Here is a 24,180-nt window from a genome sequence, read left to right on the forward strand (position 1 = left end):
TAAATCTTACTCTTCAAGAGAAGGCAAGATTAAAATGACTGGCTAAAGAAAAATGCATTCAGACCTTTCTAGTGTGCAACGGCCCACATTTTTTTTTTAAACACAATCAGGGCGTGCGGTGTCCCAGGAATTTTTTCAGTTAAAAGGGAGTGCTGGGCCGACAAAACATTTCATCAGCAAACTGCTTGATGCCGCTCTGTTCCTGAGGGATGCCAGATGAGACATGCATTGTAAACAACAGATGATAGCAAGTTTCGGGGTTGGTTTTATTTTGTCTGTCTCTAGTGCGAAGAAAGAATATTAAAACAATACGTCGACTGTGCCCCATAGTTAACTCCAATCCTGTTTTAATTAATAAAATAACCTCAGATCTACTCATCGCGTGATCCTGAAAAAACGGTGAATTTAAGTTTTATGAGAATTAAAAATACTATTTCGCCCTCTTGTTATCAAGATTTCCTATTCCCACGCACAACTGTTCACTGTAGGTTCGGTTTCCGCTGCTCTCTTCTTACTGCCCGGCGGAGGAAATTCAACGGCTCCTTCCGTCATCATATCAGACAAACTAGTAACTTACGGATTTAAAGTGTTTGGATTCCTATGATACGTGAATACTAAGCACGAGCACAACGATGACTTACTTCTCGAGTTAAATTGTGGCTAGTTCCTGTACTGGTTCGTAGGTCTACATACGAGTCTGAATTATCATAACCGCGATTAAAGGCCGCTGTTTATATCAGTCCACGGTTCTGTAACTCTGAAACTTAACCATTGTTGAGAATACGGATAATTTTTAGATACGAAGAAAGGCATGTGGTGGTATTTATTTGGATGAAAGAAGAATGGATTTATTTCCTTTGTTGAGGTTTACTTACCCGTCTAAATTTAGGATTTAATTTGGGTCTACCCTATCGAAGTCCTTCGTTTCTCCAGCACGGAGGTTGAGCCCTCACTCCACCGACTCGGTGAAAGCGGAGATAGTAAGTACTTTTTTTTTTATTATTATTATTTTCTCGGTTTACTGACCACCAATCGCAATGCACGGTAAATCTTGACGAGTTGTTGTTGAAGTGAAATCATTTTACTCCGATCCGGCGCGACGAAACGTTGGGTTTTTCCTCTTGAAGTGAATTTTTTTGCTCACTGAACGTTGTAAAATGACTCGGAACGAAAAACTCAGGAATGGAATAAAAGGATTGGTTGTTCTCCAAAGAGGCGGATATTCATGTAATTGTGTTGACAAAACTTTGTTGTTTTGCAGTTTCTCTTGCACTGTTGACACGGCATAATAATATTGCTAACCGTGCAGAGCAGTCTTTTGAACTCAGTTTTACGTTCCATGTTCATTATTTCCCTTTGAGTTTTATTTTCTAATCTCGTCCCATTTCACTTCATTTAAGAAAATTTGATCCTTAGCTTAAATAGTTAAAAAAAACGCCTTGCAACACTGTATCGTTAGCATTAACTCTAAAAAGATCTTCTTGCACATATTTATCTATAAGATATAAAGGTAGAGAGTAAGATACGTGAGTCTTCTTCACTGAGTGTGATTTCATTTTCATCAAAACAAAGCTTGCAAAGAGCATTTATTCGCTTGATTGTGCGCTTTTTTTAAAGATTGTTTTTTAGTTTATTTCTGTACTGCTTGCTATGAAATATCACAGCTTCTTTTCCAGGAAACGTTTGAAGTCTGCTTTATATCGTCAGTCTAGCCTTTTTCTCTAAGGTTTACGCAACGGCCTTCTTGATAAGCAAAGTTACTAGAGAGTACCGACAGTGCGACGTAGCGCGCGTTGACTGTTCGCAAACCGATTCGCCTCGATCATCTTAAAAACTAATAAAGCAGAAAAAAATGCAGAAACTGTGCCTTCAGCTTGTGAATACCATATATTTATATTTGCCGTGGCGCTACAAACTCATGGCTTATTTACAATTCCAGCGCCATTTGTAGCCTTCTTTAGCGAGCTCTGTTGAAGGTGCAACGAGTTTCTTCGTGTTTCTGCTCAATGAATTGATTATGCGGCGGTCAATCAGTTGGAATCCAGTGAACAAAACCCTATGCAAATATCATTTTGAGCGTGAAGAAAATTATCGTAACTCGAAAAATAGCTGATCCCGTCCTGAATGTTTACCTTCAGTGCGGTACACAAAGTTTTGATATTTTTCAGACACCAAGTTCCACATAATCGGCATAATCGTGCAGCTTAGATGTCAGATCTATAGAAATGTTTTTTTTTTTTGGATTTAAGAGGATACCTTGCACTCCTGTATAACAGTTAACACTGTGATTGTTATTAAAAAAAATATATATCCAGAAAGGATGAGTAATTTTTAAGGTTGTTTCGTTCGTACGGAAACCAAATGTAGAAATGCTATAAAAAAGTAATTTTGGAGTCTGGCTAAATATGTTATATAGGTATTTATTTGAGTTTAAGGGCAATGTTCCCAGTACCCTTGATGAGGCGAGGAGTAGATAAAGTTGAATTCTACTCTCACCTACAATTCCCCTTTCAAACGTGTTTTAAGTAAGAAGAAGAATCCTTTGTATTAGCACGCAGACTCCAGTTATGATCTGAATGTTACTTTCGTTTTAGTTTGCATATTTCCGGACTGGCTGGTATATATTTTGTACAAAACGGGCATGTTTACAAAATGCTAGTCAAGCTTATTCTTTAAAATAGAACCTCACAAACCTATTGATGGTTTGCATGTGACGTCATGGCGGCCATGATGGTGGACAGGAACAATGAGATTTTTCTCCTCTGGGAGATAACTTCCATTTTTATGCAAACTTTGTGAAGAAATTTTCTTTTGTTTTGTCCACCAACAACATGCAAACTACCTATACACATTCAGAAACAACAACAACAACAATTTATTTACAGATTCAGATTATATAAAGGGCTTGTCCCGCAAATAGCCACAAAGCTAGTCGAGGCGAGACAAGACCGGCGAGCACGAGAACATAATGGGAAAAAAATTTACAGTAAATTACAAACATGCTAGAAAACGGAAAACGTTTCTAGAGAGTGAATAAAATGTTCTTTGAAAATTCAAAAATACACTAAGAACAACAACTTAGACAATTTTAAAAAGAAATGGACATTACACTTGCACCATTAGTATAATAGTATTAAAATTATGTTTATGTAAATAATTCTTGAAACTTCAGTTTCGTGGCTATACTCCAACGCAATGTAATTTACTTTTTTTGTATGATAGTCTTTTTTTAACATAACAGGTATTATAGAATTGTTTTGACTTTTTCTTTCTTTTTAAGTTTTGAAGTGTTGTTAAGAACCGTAAAAAGTATTTTCATAGGATTTTTTGTGAAGGATCTTTCTTCTGTTTGATCTAGTTTCGTCCGCAGTTCAATATATGTTTCATATATTTAGATTCATTTATTCATCCTTCACGGGTATATTACGAACTCACAATATGATCAGCTCCCAGTTGACTTGATAGCCAAGTTGGTAGAGCACTGCACCGGTATCGCAGAAGTCATGGGTTCGAATCCCGTTCAAGCCTGAATATTTTTCAGACTTTCTTATCGCAACTGCTTAAGTTGCGTACTAACTGCGAGGATCTTTCTTGTTTGAAAAAGTGTTTTGTTGTTTTTCTCTCAGTAATCAATAAAACAATGCGTTAAAAAAAATGTTATTTCACGTGAGATATGGAAATTATGGTATATATGAAAAGCGTGACGTCATAAAAGTAATAATTTGCATAATTATGCAAATTGTATAGAACTTTGAAATTACTTAGCACTGGGGGTCGCTCCACGGGTACTCACACAAGCGGCGTGTCTGTTTGTATGTTCGAAATATAAAGAAATGTATGGGCATATTGAAGAGTCTTAAATATCGTCAACTTTATATAGAGTTATGTCTATGTCAAAGCTCAAAATAAACGTAAACCTTCCTCAGTTGTTGTGTATTGTCGTTTCTGCGACTCAAATGGCGAATTTGAGCGATCTGGTGGGTTTTGCGTTGACTGTTACTACACGTTATAAGAAGGAGAAAAAGATGGAAAACTCATTTTCGACCGCTCAGCGCCAAGCCGATTTTCACTCAGAAATTAGAATCGCACGGCTTCTAAATCGAACGCTAGATAAACTGATAGATAACTCAGCAAGTACTGCGGGATATTCCTTTTAGCACTGACAAAAAAAAATTTAATTCCCTTCATTTTCTCACTAATCCCCCCCCCCCCCTCTCCGATATACAATGAACAGTCCCTTAGCTGGTAATCATAGTTTTTCTGTTTCTTAAATAGAAAATGGATACGGAAAAGAGAGTGCTACAATAGAAAGGAGAAACTGAACATTGTAGTAAATTTTATTCTTGCTCTTACTAGCAAAACGTCACTTACAAAAATACGAGTTTAATATTCTACGTACTAAGGAAAGTAACGTCAATAAGTCATACATTGATATAGTATGTAAATTTAAAGTGGGAAGAATAACGTCGGTTTCATTGCTTAGGAAACAGATTTTAATCCCAAACAAACGTAAAATGGTTTTAATTCTTTTTTAAAACAGTTTAAAAACTGCAAGACATGTCAGTAATTCAATAGTTCACCGATTGTAACAGCTCAGCTACATTGATTAAGGGCTCACCATACCGCATACCAGAAATAATTTCGTTTGGCGTTAGGGACCGGTCATTATTTATCGCCTAAAGTGACAGCCTTGCCCCAATAAATGTCACATTTGCTTCATCCATGTTTATATATAACTCATGAAGACCGACAGACTTCCAAGTAAAATACACATATTTAGAGTAATTATGGCCTCTTTTAACTTCTTCTTAGCTAAGAGATCCTTCTTCAAAGTAGTTGAACGCAGAGAAGCCCCCAAATGACCTGGCTACTTTTCGCTGCAAGATCTCTTGTTCAGAGATGCACGTGCCAGACGTCACTTAACGAGGCTGGTACTACGTAATTTTAAATGGCCAATACTTCACAAGCCTTCATCCCCTTGACTGCCCACAAAATTGAGCCAACTCTCCCTTCCTCCACACGAGTACATACGGGTAACATACGGGTAACATACGAGTAACATACGGATACATACGAATATATACGACTAACATACGAGTCATACGACTAACATGCGGATACATACGACTAACATACGGATACATACGAATACGTACGAGTAATACGAATGTTTTTCTCATAAAGGAAGCTCAAATTATAAGCCTTGCAAGCATTTTTCACGTCAGCAAACACGTACCCGGTTCAGTTTGAAGGGGGGGGGGGGGGGGGGGGAGGGTTGTTGATCGACCCCGCAAGGCTTTCGTTAAATTTAGTCACAGTGAAATAAATTCACATTGAGTGCAACACCATTAGCTTGCGCTACAAGATGACAATATATTTTGGATGGCGCTGATGTCGTATGACGTTAGCAGATCCGCCATCTTGATTTCACTATTTCACCTTAGTTGGTTATGAGAAATGGCAAAAAATCAGTTCAAATCAAGCCAGAAAGCTTAAATGTAACCATGTACATGTAAAAATGTCGAATTTTGGGAGCAGTTGACACATTAAAAAATTTCGCAAGCTATAAACGAACAGCTGCTTATAGTTTCAGCAACAGAGTAAATTTGCAAAATCCGAGGGGGTGCCGATCAACATCTCATCCCCCCCCCTCAAACTGAACCGGGTACGTGTTTGCTGACGTGAAAAAGGCTTGCAAGGTTTATAATTAGAGCTTCCTTTATGAGAAAAACATTGGTATTACTCGTATGTATTCGTATGTATCCGTATGTTAGTCGTATGTATCCGTATGTTACTCGTATGTTAGTCGTATGTATTCGTATGTATCCGTATGTTCCGTATGTTACTCGTATGTTACCCGTATGTTACCCGTATGTACTCGTGTGGTGTTTTAGTCATGATTGCAAAATCAGTAAAAACCTTGTGTTAAATCAGTTAAACCCGAAAGACCCGCAATTTCGGATCATGACTAAAACTCCACACGAGTACATACGGGTAACCTACGGGTAACATACGAGTAACATACGGAACATACGGATACATACGAATACATACGAATGTTTTTCTCATAAAGGAAGCTCGATTATAGGCCTTGCAAGCATTTTTTACGTCAGCAAACACGTACCCGGTTCAGTTTGAGGGGGGGGGGGGGGGATGTTGATCGCCACCCCCCTCAGGTTTTGCAAATTTTGGAAAGGAGATTTACCGTATCAAGAAATGGTCCATTGTAGTGACTCAAATTCGTCTTCACAAGTCCAAACAAAAGCCTTTTGTTGTTTATTGCGCTTAGGGAATTGTTCCGAGACTCGGCGAAGATGAATTTCAAATCGTCACAAAATTGTCGGCGTGTCAAAATAGCGGCACTAGGGGAGAGGGGTTTGGAAAGTTGCGGAAGGTTTACTATTATTGTTATTGACCCCAAGCAAGAAACCTGGAAATGCAAAGTTCTTTTATACGATTTTGGATCAGTCGATAAAAGCGCGCAGCACAACGCCGCAAAACACTTGGTCAAGAGTTGTGAATTTCAAAACTAACTTGTCTTACTCGTCAAAAAAAGAAAGGAAAGAAAAGGCTTCGTCTTCGAAAAATCGCCCGATTAGACCGTTTGATTGAAAAGGATCAATGTTGTCGTTGTCATTTAGTCTTAAAACAAAAGCATCGGTTGCTAGCGCGGCTCTTAAAGAAGAGGTGTTAGTTTTAAAACCATCATGCTTTCACTCGCGACGCGATGGTCTCGCCAAATATGCAGATTTCGAACTCGTGCAGTCATCGGCTATTTTTGAATTTCCCTCGTGAATTTCGCTATTGTAATAACAGCAAGTTTGAATTTCCCTCCTGAATTAATAAGCCTTTGTTTGACGCTAAAGCTATTGTTTCAAAATCTCCTTTTATGGTCGTATTTGCGACGCTAAACAAAGAGCATTGTCTTTGAATTTGATCAGCTTTTCTTGATACGCTCTGTTGCTGAAACTTTAAGCAGCTGTTCGTTTAAAGCTTGGGGAATTTTTTGTGTCAACTGTTCCCAAAATTCGACATTTTTACATGTACATGGTTACATTTAAGCTTTCTGGCTTATTTTGCACTGATTTTTTGCCATTTCTCATGACCAACTAAGGTGAAATAGTGAAATCAAGATGGCGGATCTGCTGACGTCATACGACGTCAGCGCCACGCGCCATCCAAAATATATCGTCACCTTGTAGCGCAAGCTAATGGTTTTGCACTCCATGTGAATTTATTTTACTGTGACTAAATTTAACGAAAGCCTTTGGGGGTCGGTCAACATCCCCCCTCCACCCCCTCAAACTGAACCGGGTACGTGTTTGCTGACGTGAAAAAGGCTTGCAAGGCTTATAATTAGAGCTTCCTTTATGAGAAAAACATTCGTATTACTCGTATGTATTCGTATGTATCCGTATGTTAGTCGTATGTATTCGTATGTTCCGTATGTTACTCGTATGTTACCCGTATGTACTCGTGTGGTGTTGTAGTCATGATCGCAATTTCGTGAGCTCAAACGAAGACCATGATAAACCAACTGTGAAGTTCCTCCACTTTTTGTCATCTGTAATAACATTCTCAGCGGACTGATTGTCTTACACGCTGCCGTCACAATATTTTCTCTAGATCACAGATACAACTCTTACTCGTTTGCTAAACCCACTGATTTAGCTAATAACGAGGCGTTATTCTCAATCGTAATTGATCCCACTTTTTAGCCAGCCTTAAAAAACCAGTACTCGACAAGACTAGTAAAGATTTTGCAGAAGAACAAAAACTATCGCGGTCTTATTGAGTAGAATTATATCACTAGCATCATTAGTTTATCCGTCTTAACGATGGCGATCGGGGCACTAAACATCCATGCCTGAATGAATGGGGTCGTTTTTTTTTTTTACACTCTCCTACGTTTGCGTTCGCTGGAAAGCAGTGTTGATTGGCAGGTCAAATGAAAAACAAAAACATACCTGGGTAGGAAATAACAAGTCAACGTTAAATGATCCTTCTAGAAAAAAGATAAAGTATAAAAGGAATGACAAAAAGTGGGTCAAAGTATGAGCATGTTCAAGGTTTGTCTTGCTTCATCTTACGTTGCTCTTTTCTGAGCAGTTTCAGTAACCTCTTTTTTGATCGTTGCCTTATTTTCTTCTCTTTTCTTTTAATTTTGATTTTACGCCTTCTTGATTCTGTATATCCCGCTGGATGTGGCATTTTCCTGGACTTTTCTTTGTTGTCATCGTCTTCTTTAGCTCTGTACGCCCGCAACAGCTGCTCAATATGATCGCGGAGCCCGTGGTAAAGAGACTCCCTGACATTTTTAGTTTGAATGATGATCTTTGAAGCTCGTTCAATGAACTGAACCGTTCTTTGTCCCCTCCGTCCTTTGTGCCCAGGTCTCATCTTGCCCCTCTTGGACACTGCTATCGTCCAGCTCTCGTTATAAGCAGAAACAAATTCTGTGTAGTGGTTTTCTGCGTACGTCTCGTAAAAGACGCATCTTTTGGATTTAGTGGGCTGCAAAAAAATAATTTCAGTTACTTAGGAGAGACAGAGATCATTTTCGGATTTGTTCAGTGGCTTCTTTACCGAACAGCAAACAGTGTCCTACCAAAATAATCTTAGGTCCTGTTCAGAATGCCTGGGTCCTGTGCCCGGGCACTGAAAACGACCCTGTTCAAACCGCTAGGTGCCCAAGGAGCAATCGTGTTCTTGTTCGTCAATTTAGCGCCCGCCATTTTGTTTACTGTATCGTAAGGAGACATGAAGAAAAAACGTGGGAACTGACAAAATCCTGTTCAGACTAGTGCCCGTGCCAAGGAACGGTGACAGAGCACTACCCTTGGAGGTAGCTGCCGTGCCCGGGCATAGTGCCCTGATTTTTACACCGGCGCGGACTGCAAAAACTATATTCGGACTAGAACCCGTGCCCGAGTCATAATCTATTCTGATGTAACTGCACGCACACTGTTTTGAAGTGGAGTAACCGACATTTGTTGCTCACAGAAGAAAACTCCAATCGACTCTAATATAATATAATCAATAAAGCAACCACCTAGCAGTCTTGTAGTAAAATAATGTTTGGTTTTATCATCAGAGTTGACAAGGTAATTTGGCCACCGTAAAGAGATTTGACTGCTGACTTCAAGCGTTTAATATCCCTTCGTCCGAGTGAATCCTGCTAGTAAAAGGCCTTCGTTGAAGTTTGTTCAAGCTTTGAGCAACACTTTCTGCAGAGGCATAGTTGTGCGGTGGAAGGAGGCTCCTTTCCGCTGACTAAATTTTGCGCTTGGTCTAATCAATCGAATTTTTTAAATTTGCAGCTTGAAATAGCGGCGACTTTTATTTATCTATTTATTGATTATTATTATTATTATTATTATTATTATTATTATTATTATTATTATAACCATTATTATTTAAGTTATTTTCTTATCAGAAAGTCCCACGGATAGGAGCATATCGTGTTTCAAGTGGTTCAGTGGTATTTTGAAAGTTTTCAGTAATTAAGATTTGCCTTCATCAAATCTTGATAAGGATGTCAAGTTATCCTTTGGGCGTCGTCTTGTCACTGCTTCAATAAACGAATAACGCATTTTCACTTAAAGTATAATGATGGTGATCACGAAACTCGAGGATGTAGTCTGTTTGTGCTGCAGAACTGTTATTCAACATTCAGCAAAAAAGCAACCTGGCTCGGATGAACTTGGACTGAATACAACTGCGCACAAACATTCAACGGTACGCCGTAGAAAGCCCATCTTATTGTGACGAAAAACAGTGACAGTTGCTTCAATTTAATAATTTTGTGAATGGTCATCACGTTTTCAGTGACATGTTCAAGAAATCGTTTGATCGCCTTTTGTCCGACTAACAGAGAATTTTCTCATGCGTGGGCTGTATTGACCGAGTGTCATTCAAATCCAAACATATGGACAGTTTGACGCGAAAAATTATTTCTCGGTGTTTTGAGCAGGTGGCAACGCTTTTCTGTTTAGAATACCTTGTGGTGCAGAGTACTCTTAATTTGCTAAATGTTAATTAAGTTTGGTAAACGTCATTTCTTGGATCGACCTTTCTCTATAGGATGCAAATTTGTCGTACGTAGTTAATCCTACTTATTACCAAAGAACACACAGCGTTTTGTAAACATTGGGCGAATAAAATAATGAAATGGCCATAAGAAACAAGAGCTACCTTTCTCCCGATCAACGTCGCGTTCCTTTTGATGCACAAGTAGTAATTTGTTAATGCTCCGCGAATTCGCACCCGTCCAAAGTTGTCGGATTCGACGACTAACTTGGCTGCAAGAAAAGCACGAAGACATCGGTTAGCAGGCAATGCTGATGTGTCAAAACACTAGTTTTGTTTGTTTGCATAGAATAAATTCAGAAAATTCTTTCGGAAACTTTCATATTGTGTTTAAGTACAGTGTAATTTATGATGCTTGTAACACTCTGTAATCCCTTTCCGACTTCAAGCCACAATGGCTTCATTGCTACAGTGTTGGTAGGCCACACACGAAAAACAACCGGTAATTAGCTACAGAAGCTACATTCATAACACCCGAGGCCTTGTTCGCCGAACGCATGGTTCTATTTACAGGTCTTGTTAAAGACAATTCCAAGGGACACAAGGAAAAAAAGGAAAAAGTCAGACTTATTGCTGGAGAGACCCCCAGCGTTGACAGTTTTTGGCTAAAAGGCTTGATTAGGATATCATAAGCTATCAACGGTATGATACGTGCGCCGCTTAAGGGCAAACAAGCTTTGCTTTGACATAAATAGATTGAATTCCTTGCTCAGTTATGTGATGACCTAAGTGTTTCTCTTAGGATTAAGCTTTTGCCGCCAATGGGGCTCGGTCGAAGACAGCACGGCTCTAGATATTCAGCAATGTATCCTGTAGAAAGTCAACTGTAAATGCCGTGCATACTTTCTGCTCCAATTTAATGATAGCATTAGCTTTTAACATTACTCTGCTAAAATATATCTCGTATTTATCCATACTAAGCGCTTTGCCAAGCGGTTAAGTAAAATGCTTTTCACACCAAACAATCTCAGAGCTTTTGTAACGAAAGCATTTCACAAAACCAATTCCACTATAAGCTATTCATATTCCACACACATATGCTGCTTCGTAGTAAAGCCACAACACTGAATCGCCATTTAAGAGATAAACCGCTTAAAAATTGTAGGGGTTATTTTGGATGCTGTATATCGGATTAAACTGTTCTCATCAAATGTGTGAAAAAGAAAGCCTAGATGTGTCGAGGGTAATACCTAACTTGACACTCGATCTAATCACTTTACTTGGTAGAATAGCGTGTAATAAATGAACACCAACTTAAGTTATGGTTTTGCTATAACGCTCTTTTAGTCAACTTTAGTAGGTCTATCAGCGAAGCTCAACTGATAACAATATCAGTAACTAGTCAGTATCAACATGCATGCGCCTTACCGGCTTGTGGCCGATATTTTCGAGCGCCTCGCAACTTTCAGTTGATATCCTCGAAACGTATATAACGTTGTTCCCTTTAATCTAACTTTACCTACCATATTTGTCGCCATCTCTTCCAAGGGCGTCAATTTTTTTTCCATGTATACGAAGATGGCTTCGACTAGACCGCGAATACAGCTGTGTTTCTCGGTGAAACGGAAGGCTTCTTGAATCGCTGCGTCTTCTCTCTGTCCTTACGTGGTTGTCTAAGTACTTTTTCTGTGGTCAGATTATTACAAATCGTGGTTAATCGTGTGATAGTTAACATTATGTGAATAAGACTGCAATAATATTCAAAATTCTCTGGCTTACCTCATGGCTTTGTTGTCCCAAGATGAAGGAAATCAGGCAATTCCTATGACGATATATCAGTGTTTATAAATTTACTATATCTAGACAATCCTGCGAGACTTCAAGTGCCACAAACTGGTCGCTTGTGAAATAAAAAATGTTCCTTTGAATGTCAAATCAAGTCACTAAGTGCGAATTACTGGGCTTATACCAAAAGAATCAATGCGATATACTTACAAAGAGAAAAACAATAGGTATCGTCTAGATGTCGCTGTAAACTTGCAGTTCGGCATTTTGATGTGGGAGACAAGAAAAGTCAGTTGATATAAGCCGATCCAGAACAACACTGTGCACAGCATTCCAGAAGACCACAGCGCTTGGTCTTCGTCTTCTTTCAATTAAATCCTTTGTCCTTGACCGCAAGGATGCCGCCTTCCTATTTTTTGTCGATTTTGTCCCATTATAACGTGGTGTGAGTTTGTATGTACCATCGCAGATAACAAAATTAATTAAGGTAATCGCTTACAATTAGAGTTGCGGTAGGTGGGCATGTCTGGTCTCCTTAAATAAACAACACAGCAGAAATAGAACAATTGAGTCATCACAAAAAGCCGCGACATATTACAAGTTTTCTGCTTTAATATTTCACGCAGGCGAAATTTAACGAGTATTGCAAAATCAAATTGACAACGCAAAACTCTAACGCCACAGTCCCACAAGATTGATTCAATTATCCCTTTTAAGAACAAATTAGGTGGGCGTGAAAGAGGGGCGGCAAATCGGAGTATTTTATCGTCACTGCGTAAACAACGTGTCAACATATCACTTATAAGAGTTTCTACAATAATAAAATTACGTAGCATCGACACTCCTTTGTCAGAACGTTTCGTTTAACATGTGTAATTTTAAAGAAACACGGTACCTCAGAAAACAATGCGTTTACCGCAACATTGATTTCATGTCCGTTTTGAGAAAGCTGACGAAAACGCCCGCTGTTCATCAGAGTATTCACACGCAAAGGCATTGAAAAATCACAAGGGAGTTATCAGAATCCTAATTTATGTCACTAGAAGAATTTTTATTCTTAGAACCGTGAGTTACATTTCTAGGAAAAAACAGAGTATTTGGTTAAGAAAAGTTTACCTTTGAACATACAAAATTTCTCAAAGCTAATTAATATAAATCATTTGCCATTGGTCTTAAGCCGCTTTTGGCGGCCAATTTGTCTAAAATATGCCAAGAAACAAATATAGTATCTAACACTGTGAGTTTTCGTTTCCTCTGGTTCTGTGAATACCCTCTTGGAAAATGCTGAGTGAGTGGAAAGCAACAAGTTTAAAGGAAGCGACATCTTGGATTAAGAGCTTCTTTCGTTTAGCAACGTTTTAGTTAAAATCGCTTTGTCCCATATCTATCAACGCAGTACTAAAAATGTTAGTTAAGAGACTGACCGGATTATTTGCGTGACGATTTAGTCTTTAAGCAATTAAGTCCCACACGTAGTCGTTAATTGCTTACTTGATTGCGTGACTTAGTAATCTAAAGAGATTAAATTAGCAGTCTGCTGCGCTAAAGTTGCTAAAACTGGATAGCTCAACAAAACACGTTTGTTCAACTTTAAACTGAAATCTGCTTTAATATTTTCCATAAAATAAGCATAAAGTTGGCCTGCTCTTAACAGACTTTGTATTGTTTTTCCTGATGACTGTTAGACCACAGCAGTACCAAGTGAAGATTTCAAACTGATTAGACTCTCTACTCGATTTCTCAGTCGATTTCTTGTCTGTGTTCTCAATGGAAGGGAGACCTCCAGTTAAGAACTATTTAACGTGTGATTAGATGTAAGAACCTTTGATCACATCAGGAGAAAATATCTCCCAGTTAGCCGGTCTGCCGTATTCGTAGTGCCAGTTTCTTACGTCGTCGTTCACGTTGTTGTGTGGCAACAAACAGGGGAACACAAGCTCCCCTTTAAAAGCAGACAAGGACTGTTCTAGTATTTTTAATTATAATTTTTATTTTAATTTTTATTCTATTCTTTTTATTCTACACACCATCAGGTATTTGAATGTCCCCTGGATCCTGACCAATGGCAGGAGACCTGAAAACCTCTGTTATTCACAACAGCAACTCAGAATCACTGACGCCAATAAAGAAAGCTCATGTTAGCAAATAAAGCTAAATAATATTAATAATAATGATAATGACAATTAAGAAATAATTTAAACTAAATATAACATGGTTAAAAATCCCAACTGCCAGGAGGCAGCCAGCTGGCTATTTACAAGCGCGGCTAGCTAACAAAGCGGGATCTGAACCTGGGGCCTCCGGATTTCAAGTTTGACGCTCTAACCGCTCGGCTACGGTGCCTCCGATAAAAAGCTACAATACCGGTCACAATTAGTTGAAACACTTGGCTAAAGTTGAGAATACACCTATGTATGGCACGGCTCTCTTCCTCTGGAGCCAAACAAGCTTTGGTGAGTTTTTGTTATCAACATTAGAGGAAAGCAAAGATAAACTGTTTCAACAGATGTACCCAGAATTGTAGGACGATCCTGGGTGCATTGTTTTTAATAGAATGAACTGGTATAGCTCTTACCTTTTTAGCATTATAAATTGATAGTATTTTTATTTTTTAAGACTCCTTTTATGTTTTTCTTTTGTATATAATATCATTATATTCACTCTTATAGTTTGTGATGTTAGTAGTTTTAATGCAATCTGTTTGTACTTTATAGGGCCCCTATTGATAGCAGTAGCTTTGCTACTGATTGGGTTACACTGCTTAAATAAAGGTACCTTCTCTCTTCTTCGTCCTAACCAGTCATAAAAATTTGACATGCAAGCTGGAAAAAAATGGTCCGGTCAATGATAACTGAATTGATCATTCTCACGATGTACAAACAACTGAGGAAAAATTAGGTACTGGACACTTCAAGTCTTTCCTGAAAGTCTTGAAATGAGCTCCAAGTGTCTGTTGACCTTTGTCTGAGAATTTTTAGTCTGTTAAGAAGGATTTAACACATGTAGGGAATTTAATTAAATAGCAACCCAGATATATAAAATAAATACCAGTTGTATACTGGCTTTTCATCTAAAATAAATGATTGAATGAAGGTCCTTGATTTCAGATGCCATTATTTCTTTGTCCACTACAGCAGGGTAAAAAAGAAAAACAGGAAAAAATCTTAATATAACTAGGGCTTACAACATACGTACATATTAAAAGTTTGCAAATTCCAAGAATCTTTCAGTGTATCACACCATCGCATTCTGAACATTTCTCTTTTAACGAGTACAATGGTAAATGTGAATATTATAAAGAACATTTGGAAGCCCATTGTAAGATGTCGTTTGGGACTTTTCATATTGTTGCTGTTTAGAATATACTCTATGAATAAAAAGAAACCCATCTACATATAAAAAAAATAACGACAAGCATTATAAATCATAAATAAATAAATAAATAAATAAATAAATAAATAAATAAATAAATAAATAAATAAATAAATGTTAGACGTCCTACCATGCTAAATGGTCACCCAAATTCACGCATTCATGGTGAAACCTGTTTGATTAAATCAGTTTAGATTATAGATAGTTATTTAGACAGTTGATAGCAATGACAATATTGGTACAAAAAAAAAAAAAGATAAAAGAAAAAAAAAAAGGCAACTGGTTTTTAAATGGATTGTGGATTAGATATTGCAATACCGTCCTTTTTAGCGAAACAGGATACACGCCCATGCTTAAGAAATGCAGTTTGGTTTATCCTGATGAAATCTCAATTTAAAAGGACATAGTAACGTAAATGATCTTAATTCTTTCCTTCAATGGATAATTATTCTTTCTCACCTCAACTCAAAGAGTGACCAGATCTTTCTCTCCTTTCAGAATTGAATATCAGTCAGTACAAAACACTCTTCTGGTCCTAAACTGCTTATTAACCTGGCTTGCTCCGTATTAACAACTAATAAAAGGGAAGCAAACAAATCCATAGCGAATTCTCATGAGCTTGAAAACTCTCAAAATGGCTAATGAATTCAGTGCAAAACATTCCAATATTTTAAGGTAGCTTAGCACTTCTTCCAAACTGCTGTTTTGCTCGAATAGTTTTGACTAGACATAGCCGGCGGAGCTTAGTGGAGGGATTTACATATCGGCGTCTGAGTGTTAACTCTAAAAAGGGAAGGTAACATTGGCCTGCTCTTGAGAACATGGCACATGTTTTCCTTTTGTTCACAAAAAGGATAATAGAGTAAGATTAAAACCAAACAGTGAAGTGGCCCCACCTTAAACAGGTCAAAGATTTAATCAACACAGGATGAATAGGGCGTCACCAACAAACGCTCGCAGATTCTCACGAGACCTCAAGACCACACACGCTACCTCAGCTGTTCGGTTTGGTCTTTGCAAAGTTACCGTTCTTTTCAGTTAGAAATCAGCAAATTTCATGAAGTCTAAAAGGCCACAGAGCGCGGGCTTTGATTTCTTCTCACAAGTGGTAGATATCTTAAGCGTTCAAGATCACCTAAAAAGTACTAAGTAGGTGAAGAATTCATGCCATCTGTTTTGTGTTACAGTACTGACCAGCTCTGCCTGAGGCATTTCAATCATTTATCTGTTCAGATAGATCTTCCTTTAAATATATTTTTGTGATTTCCAGCTGAATATGCCAAACAAACGTCATTAAGGATGTTTTAATTGGAAACAAAAAGTTACTGTCAATAACATGCCACCCTATCCATAAAATGTCAACGCTGGTCTCATTCAGTCAATAGACCACCAAGGACTCACCGAGGATTTGCTTTTCGATGACTTTTCCATTCTGATCAAACTGCTAACTCAGTTAGTTGTTAGAGTTAACATCTATTCTTTGGTGAAACGCAATAATAAATTTGCGGCGTATCTTTACTGACGTATACGCTTGAAAATGACTGAAATAAGGAAATTTATTGGGCTAGCTTATTTTTTATTGTTTCTATGTAAATATGTTGGCGCTCTCACTTTGGCAACTTAATTATTTAAAGACATTCACAATTGTATAAATATAGACATGCTAAGTTATCTTAAACACTGAACTTGAAATTGACCGTTAAAATAAAATTAAATGCTTAAAAAGTACGTTAAAATTGCACAAGGAAAAGGACGAGCAAAAAGATAATTATCTGCACTTTTCCACCTTGAAAATCGTTCCTGTTTATTTTCAGTGCAGTGACCATGGAAAAATTGAAAATGTGTTTATCAGGGTTCCCAGACACACCCATAGGTGATGTACAATGAGTAATGAGCTTATCTTGAGTAAATTCTTATGGGAGTGTTCGATTCCAAATTTACCATTAGGACGGTTGTTTTGTTTATCCAACTGTGTCTTGTTCTTGGCCTTAGAAACATTACATAATTTCTGCTAAAAACACAGGGATTTTTGTGGTTTGCAATGATAGGCTAAGTTATTAACATCAGTTAACTTAATGTACAGAATATTCTAAATCGCGGAAGAAACACCAAAACAATAGTAAACTAATACAGGAGACCTCTAAGAGGGCCATAAAGATTATAGATAACCGCCACTGATCGGTGAAGGGGAATTTAGCTTATGCAAAGCTTAGTTTAGGGCGTTAAAACTATCCAAGTTAAACCGAAAGAACAAAAAAAAGGGAACCAGTCAGATTTGGTTTGGAATCTTAGTCTGCAAAAGGAGAGTGCACATACATGTACAACTGAGGTTATCGACGGTGGCTGCCCTACTAATGACGAATATCCCCCACTGACCCTGGTACGGATACAAATTGTAAATAGGTTAACTTATAGCCATACTTGTAGCTGCTGGCCGGCAGTTGCAAACCCAGGACTTTTCGTTCTTCTTGCGGAACTTTAGGAACCGGGGGCTAGATTCACGAAGCCCTCTAAGTTATGATGCGGGCCCACACTGGCTGGTTTTTGACCGAGTAGGTTCGTTGTTTTTTTAAACGGATTAGACAAGAACAGTAAGAACATTTACTCATCAGTCCCTGACTAATTAACATTACTAGGAAGCGGCCTGCATAATAAATACGTTAGATTGTGACTGAAGGAGGGTTATAACTATGAAACCAAATGATAGCGAAACACATGATGTCCTGAAAGCGGCACTAAAAGCTGACCACTTGCATGCTCCAGGCTGCTGTTCACATCAACGTCAACGTTATGTTCGAAAGAGAACACGGGTTGTCCGAGACAATTACGTGCCATGGCAGAACATAGAAAAAGGAAAGAAAAAAGAGAAAGAAAGACAGAAAGAGTTAATGATTGAAGTGTAAAACTACTGTTAAATAGGAATACTGAGTAATTACAAGTTCTTGTTTAATAGGACAGACCGGTACGCAGTATAAAAATACGAAAAATGACATCACTGAGAAACCTTTACTTTTTTGTACATGCTAACAAAAGAATCTGAGGGTCGACCGGCCCTGCACCTTTTAAAATAAGAAGGCTTCACCCTCCACAAGGTTCCCAATTGTTTGGATCGCTCTCCCCTATCAAGGCCCAGCCCTCAAGCCCACCCCCCCCCCCCCCCCTCCGCAATTGCATATCTTCCCCGTTACAATATTCATATGGCAATTATATGCCACAGAGAAACAAGACAATCAATTATCAGCAATGATAAGAACGAATCAGTACGAGTTTCAAAATTTTTAATGGCGTTTTAATCATTTCACCTGAATGCTAGACAGAGGAACTCTGGGTACAAGGTCCAACAGTATTGCATCCAATTGGCTGAGTTGCTAGCTTTATACTTGATTGTTTTGATTGCGTAGTGATTACACTAATTGCGAGGATCAACCTAAATAACTGCCTGCTAAAATAAAGCATGTTGTAAGTTGTGCAAGTAAGCATTGTACTGTAAGCCATGTAAGTACCGTGGCGTAAGTTTCGTAGGTAGTACTGTGTTACTCAGTGATTATTTGTTTTAAGCTTGATTTTGTATTATGTATTTGTATTTATATTTCGCATTTGTATGTTGTTATGCTGTATAATGTCTAAGTTCAATAAAGTTATTATAAAAATAAAAAAATAAAAAAATAAAACATGTTAGCTTCTGATAAGAGTCAGGGTAAAATTCTTTAACTATTTTAAGTTTGTGGTTGTTTTCGTTGTTTTCCTGTGCGTTCTGTCTAAATTATTTACAAAATGTAGATGTTAATGAGACCGCACCTTGAACCTTCCTGATTTTGAACTCTCGTCAACTCTCAAAATCTCGACCTCCTTTGGCCCCACTGCTTAAAGAATTCTGATTAGTTCTGCAACTTCTGAGAAAGATACAGGAAGATTCCTTTACCTAAGAGTCGAAGAAAAAAAAAATGTTTACTGACAGCAACATTATTTTTTAAAAAAAAAATACAATATGTTTCTGACAGCACATGTTTTTTTTTCCGTGTGAAATTGGTTAGGTCTACCCATACCGAGCTAAGTGACTGATAATATTGTTGGACCATATCATGGTCAAGATTGGAATGCACGTTTTTTTGTATTCCTTAGAAGTTCTTCTCCTCATTCAAGTCCTTGTACGAATTGATTTCTCGTGGAAGATAATGTTCTTGAAGGCGGGTAAGTGTGACATAAATTTTGTGGTACACGGCGACGTGAGGAGGTATTTCAGTGAAAAGTCATTTCGTCAAATAAATAAACTACCACTTTATAGTTAACCAGCAGAGGGCGAAAAAGTTCACTAAACATGGTGAGAAATACAGTGTTTGTATTTGAAAGGTAGTTCAACGCACGGCATTTGCCGAAATGCCATTTTTGAAATATTTACAAGTGTTTCAAACCTTATAAAGATTCTTATAATTAATATGCCAGTTGAATATCGTCACTGAATTCTAACCACATAAAACACCCTATGTTGTTGCACTACTTGCCCCATAATAGTGGATTTTTTTTACCGCGAACTGATATCCATCAATACCGGCAAATGATTTCATTTCATTCGTTATATCAAATTATTAATCCGCTAGCTGATTCGAATTAAATTGGAGTGATGACGAAATAGACAATCACCTTTATAATTAAAATGGACACTAACAGCAGATCTTCTTGCTTTTTGGAACTGAGAAACCGACTCACAATTGTGAGATATTTAAAGAATACACTTTGTGAACTGCACCAAAACAGGAACAAATAAAATCTGACTGAATCGTATCGGAAGAAACCTTTTTCCTACTATCAAAGGAACGAGAAATTGATTGCACGTAGCAGAATTTGTCGGTTACTGATTTAGCACACAGCCCGGCGGACCGGTTTAATGAAATACCGTGTTGACCACATAACAGAGGTTTTCGGCAGAAGACGTGACGGCACGAACGGCTAAATGAAAGTTATTTCAAGCCCCAAAAATCTATTTTAAGGTCCAATAGGAAATTGGAAATATTGGTTTTACTTGAAATAGCGCAATGAATGTGTTTGTAGTTAAAAAAAGGAAATTATTGGTATAATTGGCCCTCAGTTCGCGTGCTTGTCTAAATGCGGTGCATACGATACAACTGGAGGGTTTTTCTCGGCGGCCTCATATCAGACACAGGGACAGCCCCTGTAAAGTTCAAGCATTTTTAGTTTGTTTGAGTCCTAAGGTGATGTATTCTGGCCACTGTTGTTGTCACTGAAACCAGATTTGTTCAGTTGCCGGTGCACCATACTTAGAACTTGATACTAACAAAGAAAAGGGACAAGTGTCTGATAGCTTACGGTGAACAGTTAGATTCCTGATACTTTTTGTTTCCGTTACTTTTTAAGAAATGTTAGAGTTACTTTGTTCGACGAGCTTAATATTCTTTGTAAAGAGAAATATAATGTTTTGCACATTAAATCTGTTAATCTCTTCCTTAGTGTTGTCGATACTGTGAGACCTTTGAACTGTTGGTGTATTTATTTTATTTTAACGAAGGGGCATTTTCATTATTAGCATCTATTAACACTGAATTAGCTCAAGAAATGATTAAATGTATCATAATTCGAGTGGAGGTCCTGCAAATGTACATAAAAGGAAGGATTTCAGTAAGCCTTAATGCACATGCTAATAATTTCGGTTAAGGAATTTGACAGTAACAGAACCACAAAAATCCATTGTTCCATGCATGTTTGGCCACTTTCCAGTACTAACGCAGCCTTTGGGCAATGAGCACGCCCTGACATGGGAATTGTACTTTTGGAGCAGTACATTTTCCTTATCTCTCGCCACCTCTCATCAGCTAACTCCCCAGCTTTTTAGAATCCTGGCTCCAACTTGGACATATGTGTCCCATCTTGTGTTTCTTTTACCAAATGCTTTGAATTGACATTTTAAGCTGACATTAACATTGTTACCTAAGGGCGGTGAATTCCTTTCCATAGAAATTTCTTGTTTTCTTAAATTGGAAAGTTGGCTTCTCTGTTTAAACAATACCACCTAATTGGAAAAGTAATTTTGGAACGAAAGACGGTTGGTGTTCTCTGCGCGTTTTACGTCACTGTAAGTAAAGAGTTTCTTCAGAGATTTTTTAATGTCCCCAGTTCCTGTATCACCGCAAGTCATAAAACGATAAGATCTTGTTCTCACAAACTAAACATGGCGCACGCCTCTTAGTAGTAGGCTGCATCAGTTTCAGTGATGCAAGCTAGACAAGATCCCACGGAAGGTTACAACTCGTCCCACGCGCTTTAGCTCAACTAATAATAAAGCTCATACATTTATTTCTTTATCGATACGTTAAGCTGAGAATGATTTTTATCGGTGCTTATTCACGACAACTATTTTATCAGTTTAAGCTTTGTCTAGCTCGTATTATCTTTTTTTTATCATGATATCGTGTTTGGGTCACATGTTGAGAACATCATACGCCTCCACCGGTACAGCCTTTGTTGCGTTTATATTTGTACATTCCCAATATTTTTTAAAAAAATGACAAACTTAAATTCAAAAATAATTTTTTCGTGATTGTAAAAAGTTGCCACTTGGATGTGCTCTAAAATTAAAGTTATTTATGCACTTTCAATCCATTTCGTCTGGCTAGAATCATGGGTAGATGGCTCTTTAATTTGATACATCTTTTCTTCTCTTAAAAGCTAAAGCAAACGAAACAATTGGAGGTCTTTTATGCTAAAGTACCCAGCATAAGTCTGGGAAAATAAATAACAAAATAAAGAAAGTAATTCCTAGTTTCGTGAAGCAGTTTTGAGCAACGGAGGCCTTGGAATTTTCAGAAAAAGAATTCCCTTGTAACCGTATACCTAATTTTAAAGTTCACTTAAACTTTTGGCGCCTGTAGTCTACCAAAGAAGCGAATTTTCTCTTTTTATCAAAACTCCTCAAATGACCGGCCTTCAAGAAGGAAAAAGTACCGACTGTGAACTGCAAACGGTGCATTAAAAGGATTAAATCAATAAGAAAGTAGCCCGTAATTGTATCAAGTGTCAAGATGAGAGGACCTAAAGAAGATTCTAAACTTTAAAAGTACGACTTGACCGGTAGATATCTAGAAGGGAATGTTGTGACACATCCTACGACGAGTTGGTCTATTATGCATCGGAAGTGTCCCATACGCAGAGTTATTGATATGCGCTCGCTGCTGATAGCTGGGGTGATAAGCGGAAATCTCAAATACATTTTCTCTTTGACGAGGCAAACGTCTGGAATCAGCCGAAATAGCGATGCAAAGCCGTAATACGGAAAGGCACAAGAAGAGTTGGGTTCCGTTTAAACTTACACCACGGAGATCGGAAAACAGATGCATCTCTAAAATGACGCAAACACGCTGAAAGGTGCAATGTTCTTGAAGATACAAGTGGGAGGGGAGGAGGGGAGGCGAGGGGGAGAGAGAATGAGTTGAGAACTGAGATGTATGTATTTTTGTGTTGGCCATAATAAATGTAACGAGAAGTTTAGATGTGACAAAAATGCCTTTCGCTTGCCCCTCCTTTTTCAGCAATAGCCTATTCAGAATTTGTTGAACGTAAAATTTTTTAATTTATTCTCTGAGATAATCTGGTGCCAATATGTAAGGAAGGGGATTCTAAGGAGCGATTGAAACTGGAGATGTTCTTTATACCCTCTCATTTAAAGCAAAGGATAACGCAACCTGATCAGTCTCAAAAGACATTTCTTGGAGATAAGCTCTGGCAATCAGTCAAGGGGTCCCAAGTTTATGTTTCCATGCAGATAGATTCTCACGCCCTGACGTGATCACTGGTCATAGTTATATAAAACACTCAATATCCAATAACAGCCATTTATTCTGTTTCACAGTAAACCCCTAAATAAAATACATATTGCAAAACGTTTGTCTGGGCGTAATAATAGCAATAATCAGCCTCTTTATAACAGTAATAAATGAGATACAGATTATAATCTGGGCAAATGAATCGTAGACGTCGTACACAATCCACCGTCAAGCCTTATGACGTCATTGGGCTGGAAATGTTTCCTTTTGTACACTCTGCGGCTTGTTTATGGAGGGAGGCTCGGCGGAGAAGTTGACAAACAGTTTCCAAGGAACAATTTGCCGAAGGGAAATTCTTTGAGGTGTTTTGTGCAGTTTTGATATATTTGGGCTAAAAGTAGCACGCCAAGTGCTTGGAAGGAAACGCAGATTGTCACCTTTTTAGGATTCGGTCAGAAAAGGCATAAGCCGACCGGACCTAAACTGTACTGTCTTCCGATTTTCAAAATATCATTTCTGGTCGCTGTACCGTAAGAAATGTAAACTGTCACATTATCCCGGGTTACTTAACAACCTTCTATAGAACATTCAGGTTTTTCCTCTGACGGAATGTAGCCGCGACACGTGCATATAAATGATATCAAGATGATATCACTTTCAAAGTAGATAAGATAAAATGATATTAGCGGTTTCTCAGGCTTTTGTTTACATAAATTAATGAGCCCTAACACAGCATTGATGTGGGATTGACGAACTTGTTTGGTTCACATTGTATAATAGCCAATAATTTGGACATTTTTATTATCTAGCCTAATTTGTGCGAGCCATTATCTTACGGTTTATAATCCGTCATCTCGTATTTCAGTTGTTAAATGTGTTTTCGCGCTTTTAAGTTGTTTTGTTAGATATGTTAATAAACCTAAATCCGTCAAAACCTGAAACTACAAAACAAATGTAGCAGTAATGGGTTGTGATAATAGTTCTTGTATCCATTGTAATGTACAGGAAAAATGGACCAAATTGTGAACTCGAAATAACTAAATAATTAAGCCAAGAGCATCTTATTATATCACACGATCATCTAATCTTCTAAACATCCGCCTCTGCTTTCAAGTTGTTAACTGAAATAAGTCGGCCGCTTTCAGAGACTTTTATTGACATATTGTCCTTTTAGCCCAATAACAGAGCAGATTTAATCGATATGTTATTCACACGAACC

At 37.9% G+C, this 24,180-nt stretch overlaps 1 protein-coding gene and 1 pseudogene across 1 annotated transcript; one reads left to right on the top strand and one right to left on the bottom strand.

Annotated features, from left to right (window-relative positions):
- The window catches only part of LOC146473152 (uncharacterized), a 489,085-nt pseudogene that overhangs the window by 180,430 nt on the left and 284,475 nt on the right, over nt 1-24,180 (top strand).
- On the bottom strand, nt 6,969-12,461 carry LOC146473168 (fibroblast growth factor 17-like). Its single transcript, XM_085118852.1, has 5 exons — nt 12,025-12,461; nt 11,809-11,851; nt 11,553-11,715; nt 10,195-10,301; nt 6,969-8,514 (listed from the first exon to the last, which is right to left on the bottom strand). Exons 1-5 carry the CDS (start codon nt 12,144-12,146, stop codon nt 8,065-8,067), a joined length of 885 nt encoding a protein of 294 aa, XP_084974978.1. The 5' UTR covers nt 12,147-12,461; the 3' UTR covers nt 6,969-8,064.

Source organism: Pavona decussata, unplaced genomic scaffold (assembly GCF_977016875.1).
Source record: "Pavona decussata unplaced genomic scaffold, jaPavDecu1.1 SCAFFOLD_95, whole genome shotgun sequence".
NCBI classification, from domain to species: domain Eukaryota; kingdom Metazoa; phylum Cnidaria; class Anthozoa; order Scleractinia; family Agariciidae; genus Pavona; species Pavona decussata.

Bases quoted from the DNA above. Each gene is read 5' to 3' on its own strand.
- LOC146473168 (XM_085118852.1), bottom strand. From the start codon at position 12,146: ATGCTGTGCACAGTGTTGTTCTGGATCGGCTTATATCAACTGACTTTT. The intron at 10,302-11,552 runs GTAGGTAAAGTT...CTTTTCTTGCAG, and splicing joins AAGAGATGGCGACAAATATG to CCAAGTTAGTCGTCGAATCC. The intron at 8,515-10,194 runs GTAGCTCTTGTT...ATTTTTTTGCAG, and splicing joins CGACGTTGATCGGGAGAAAG to CCCACTAAATCCAAAAGATG.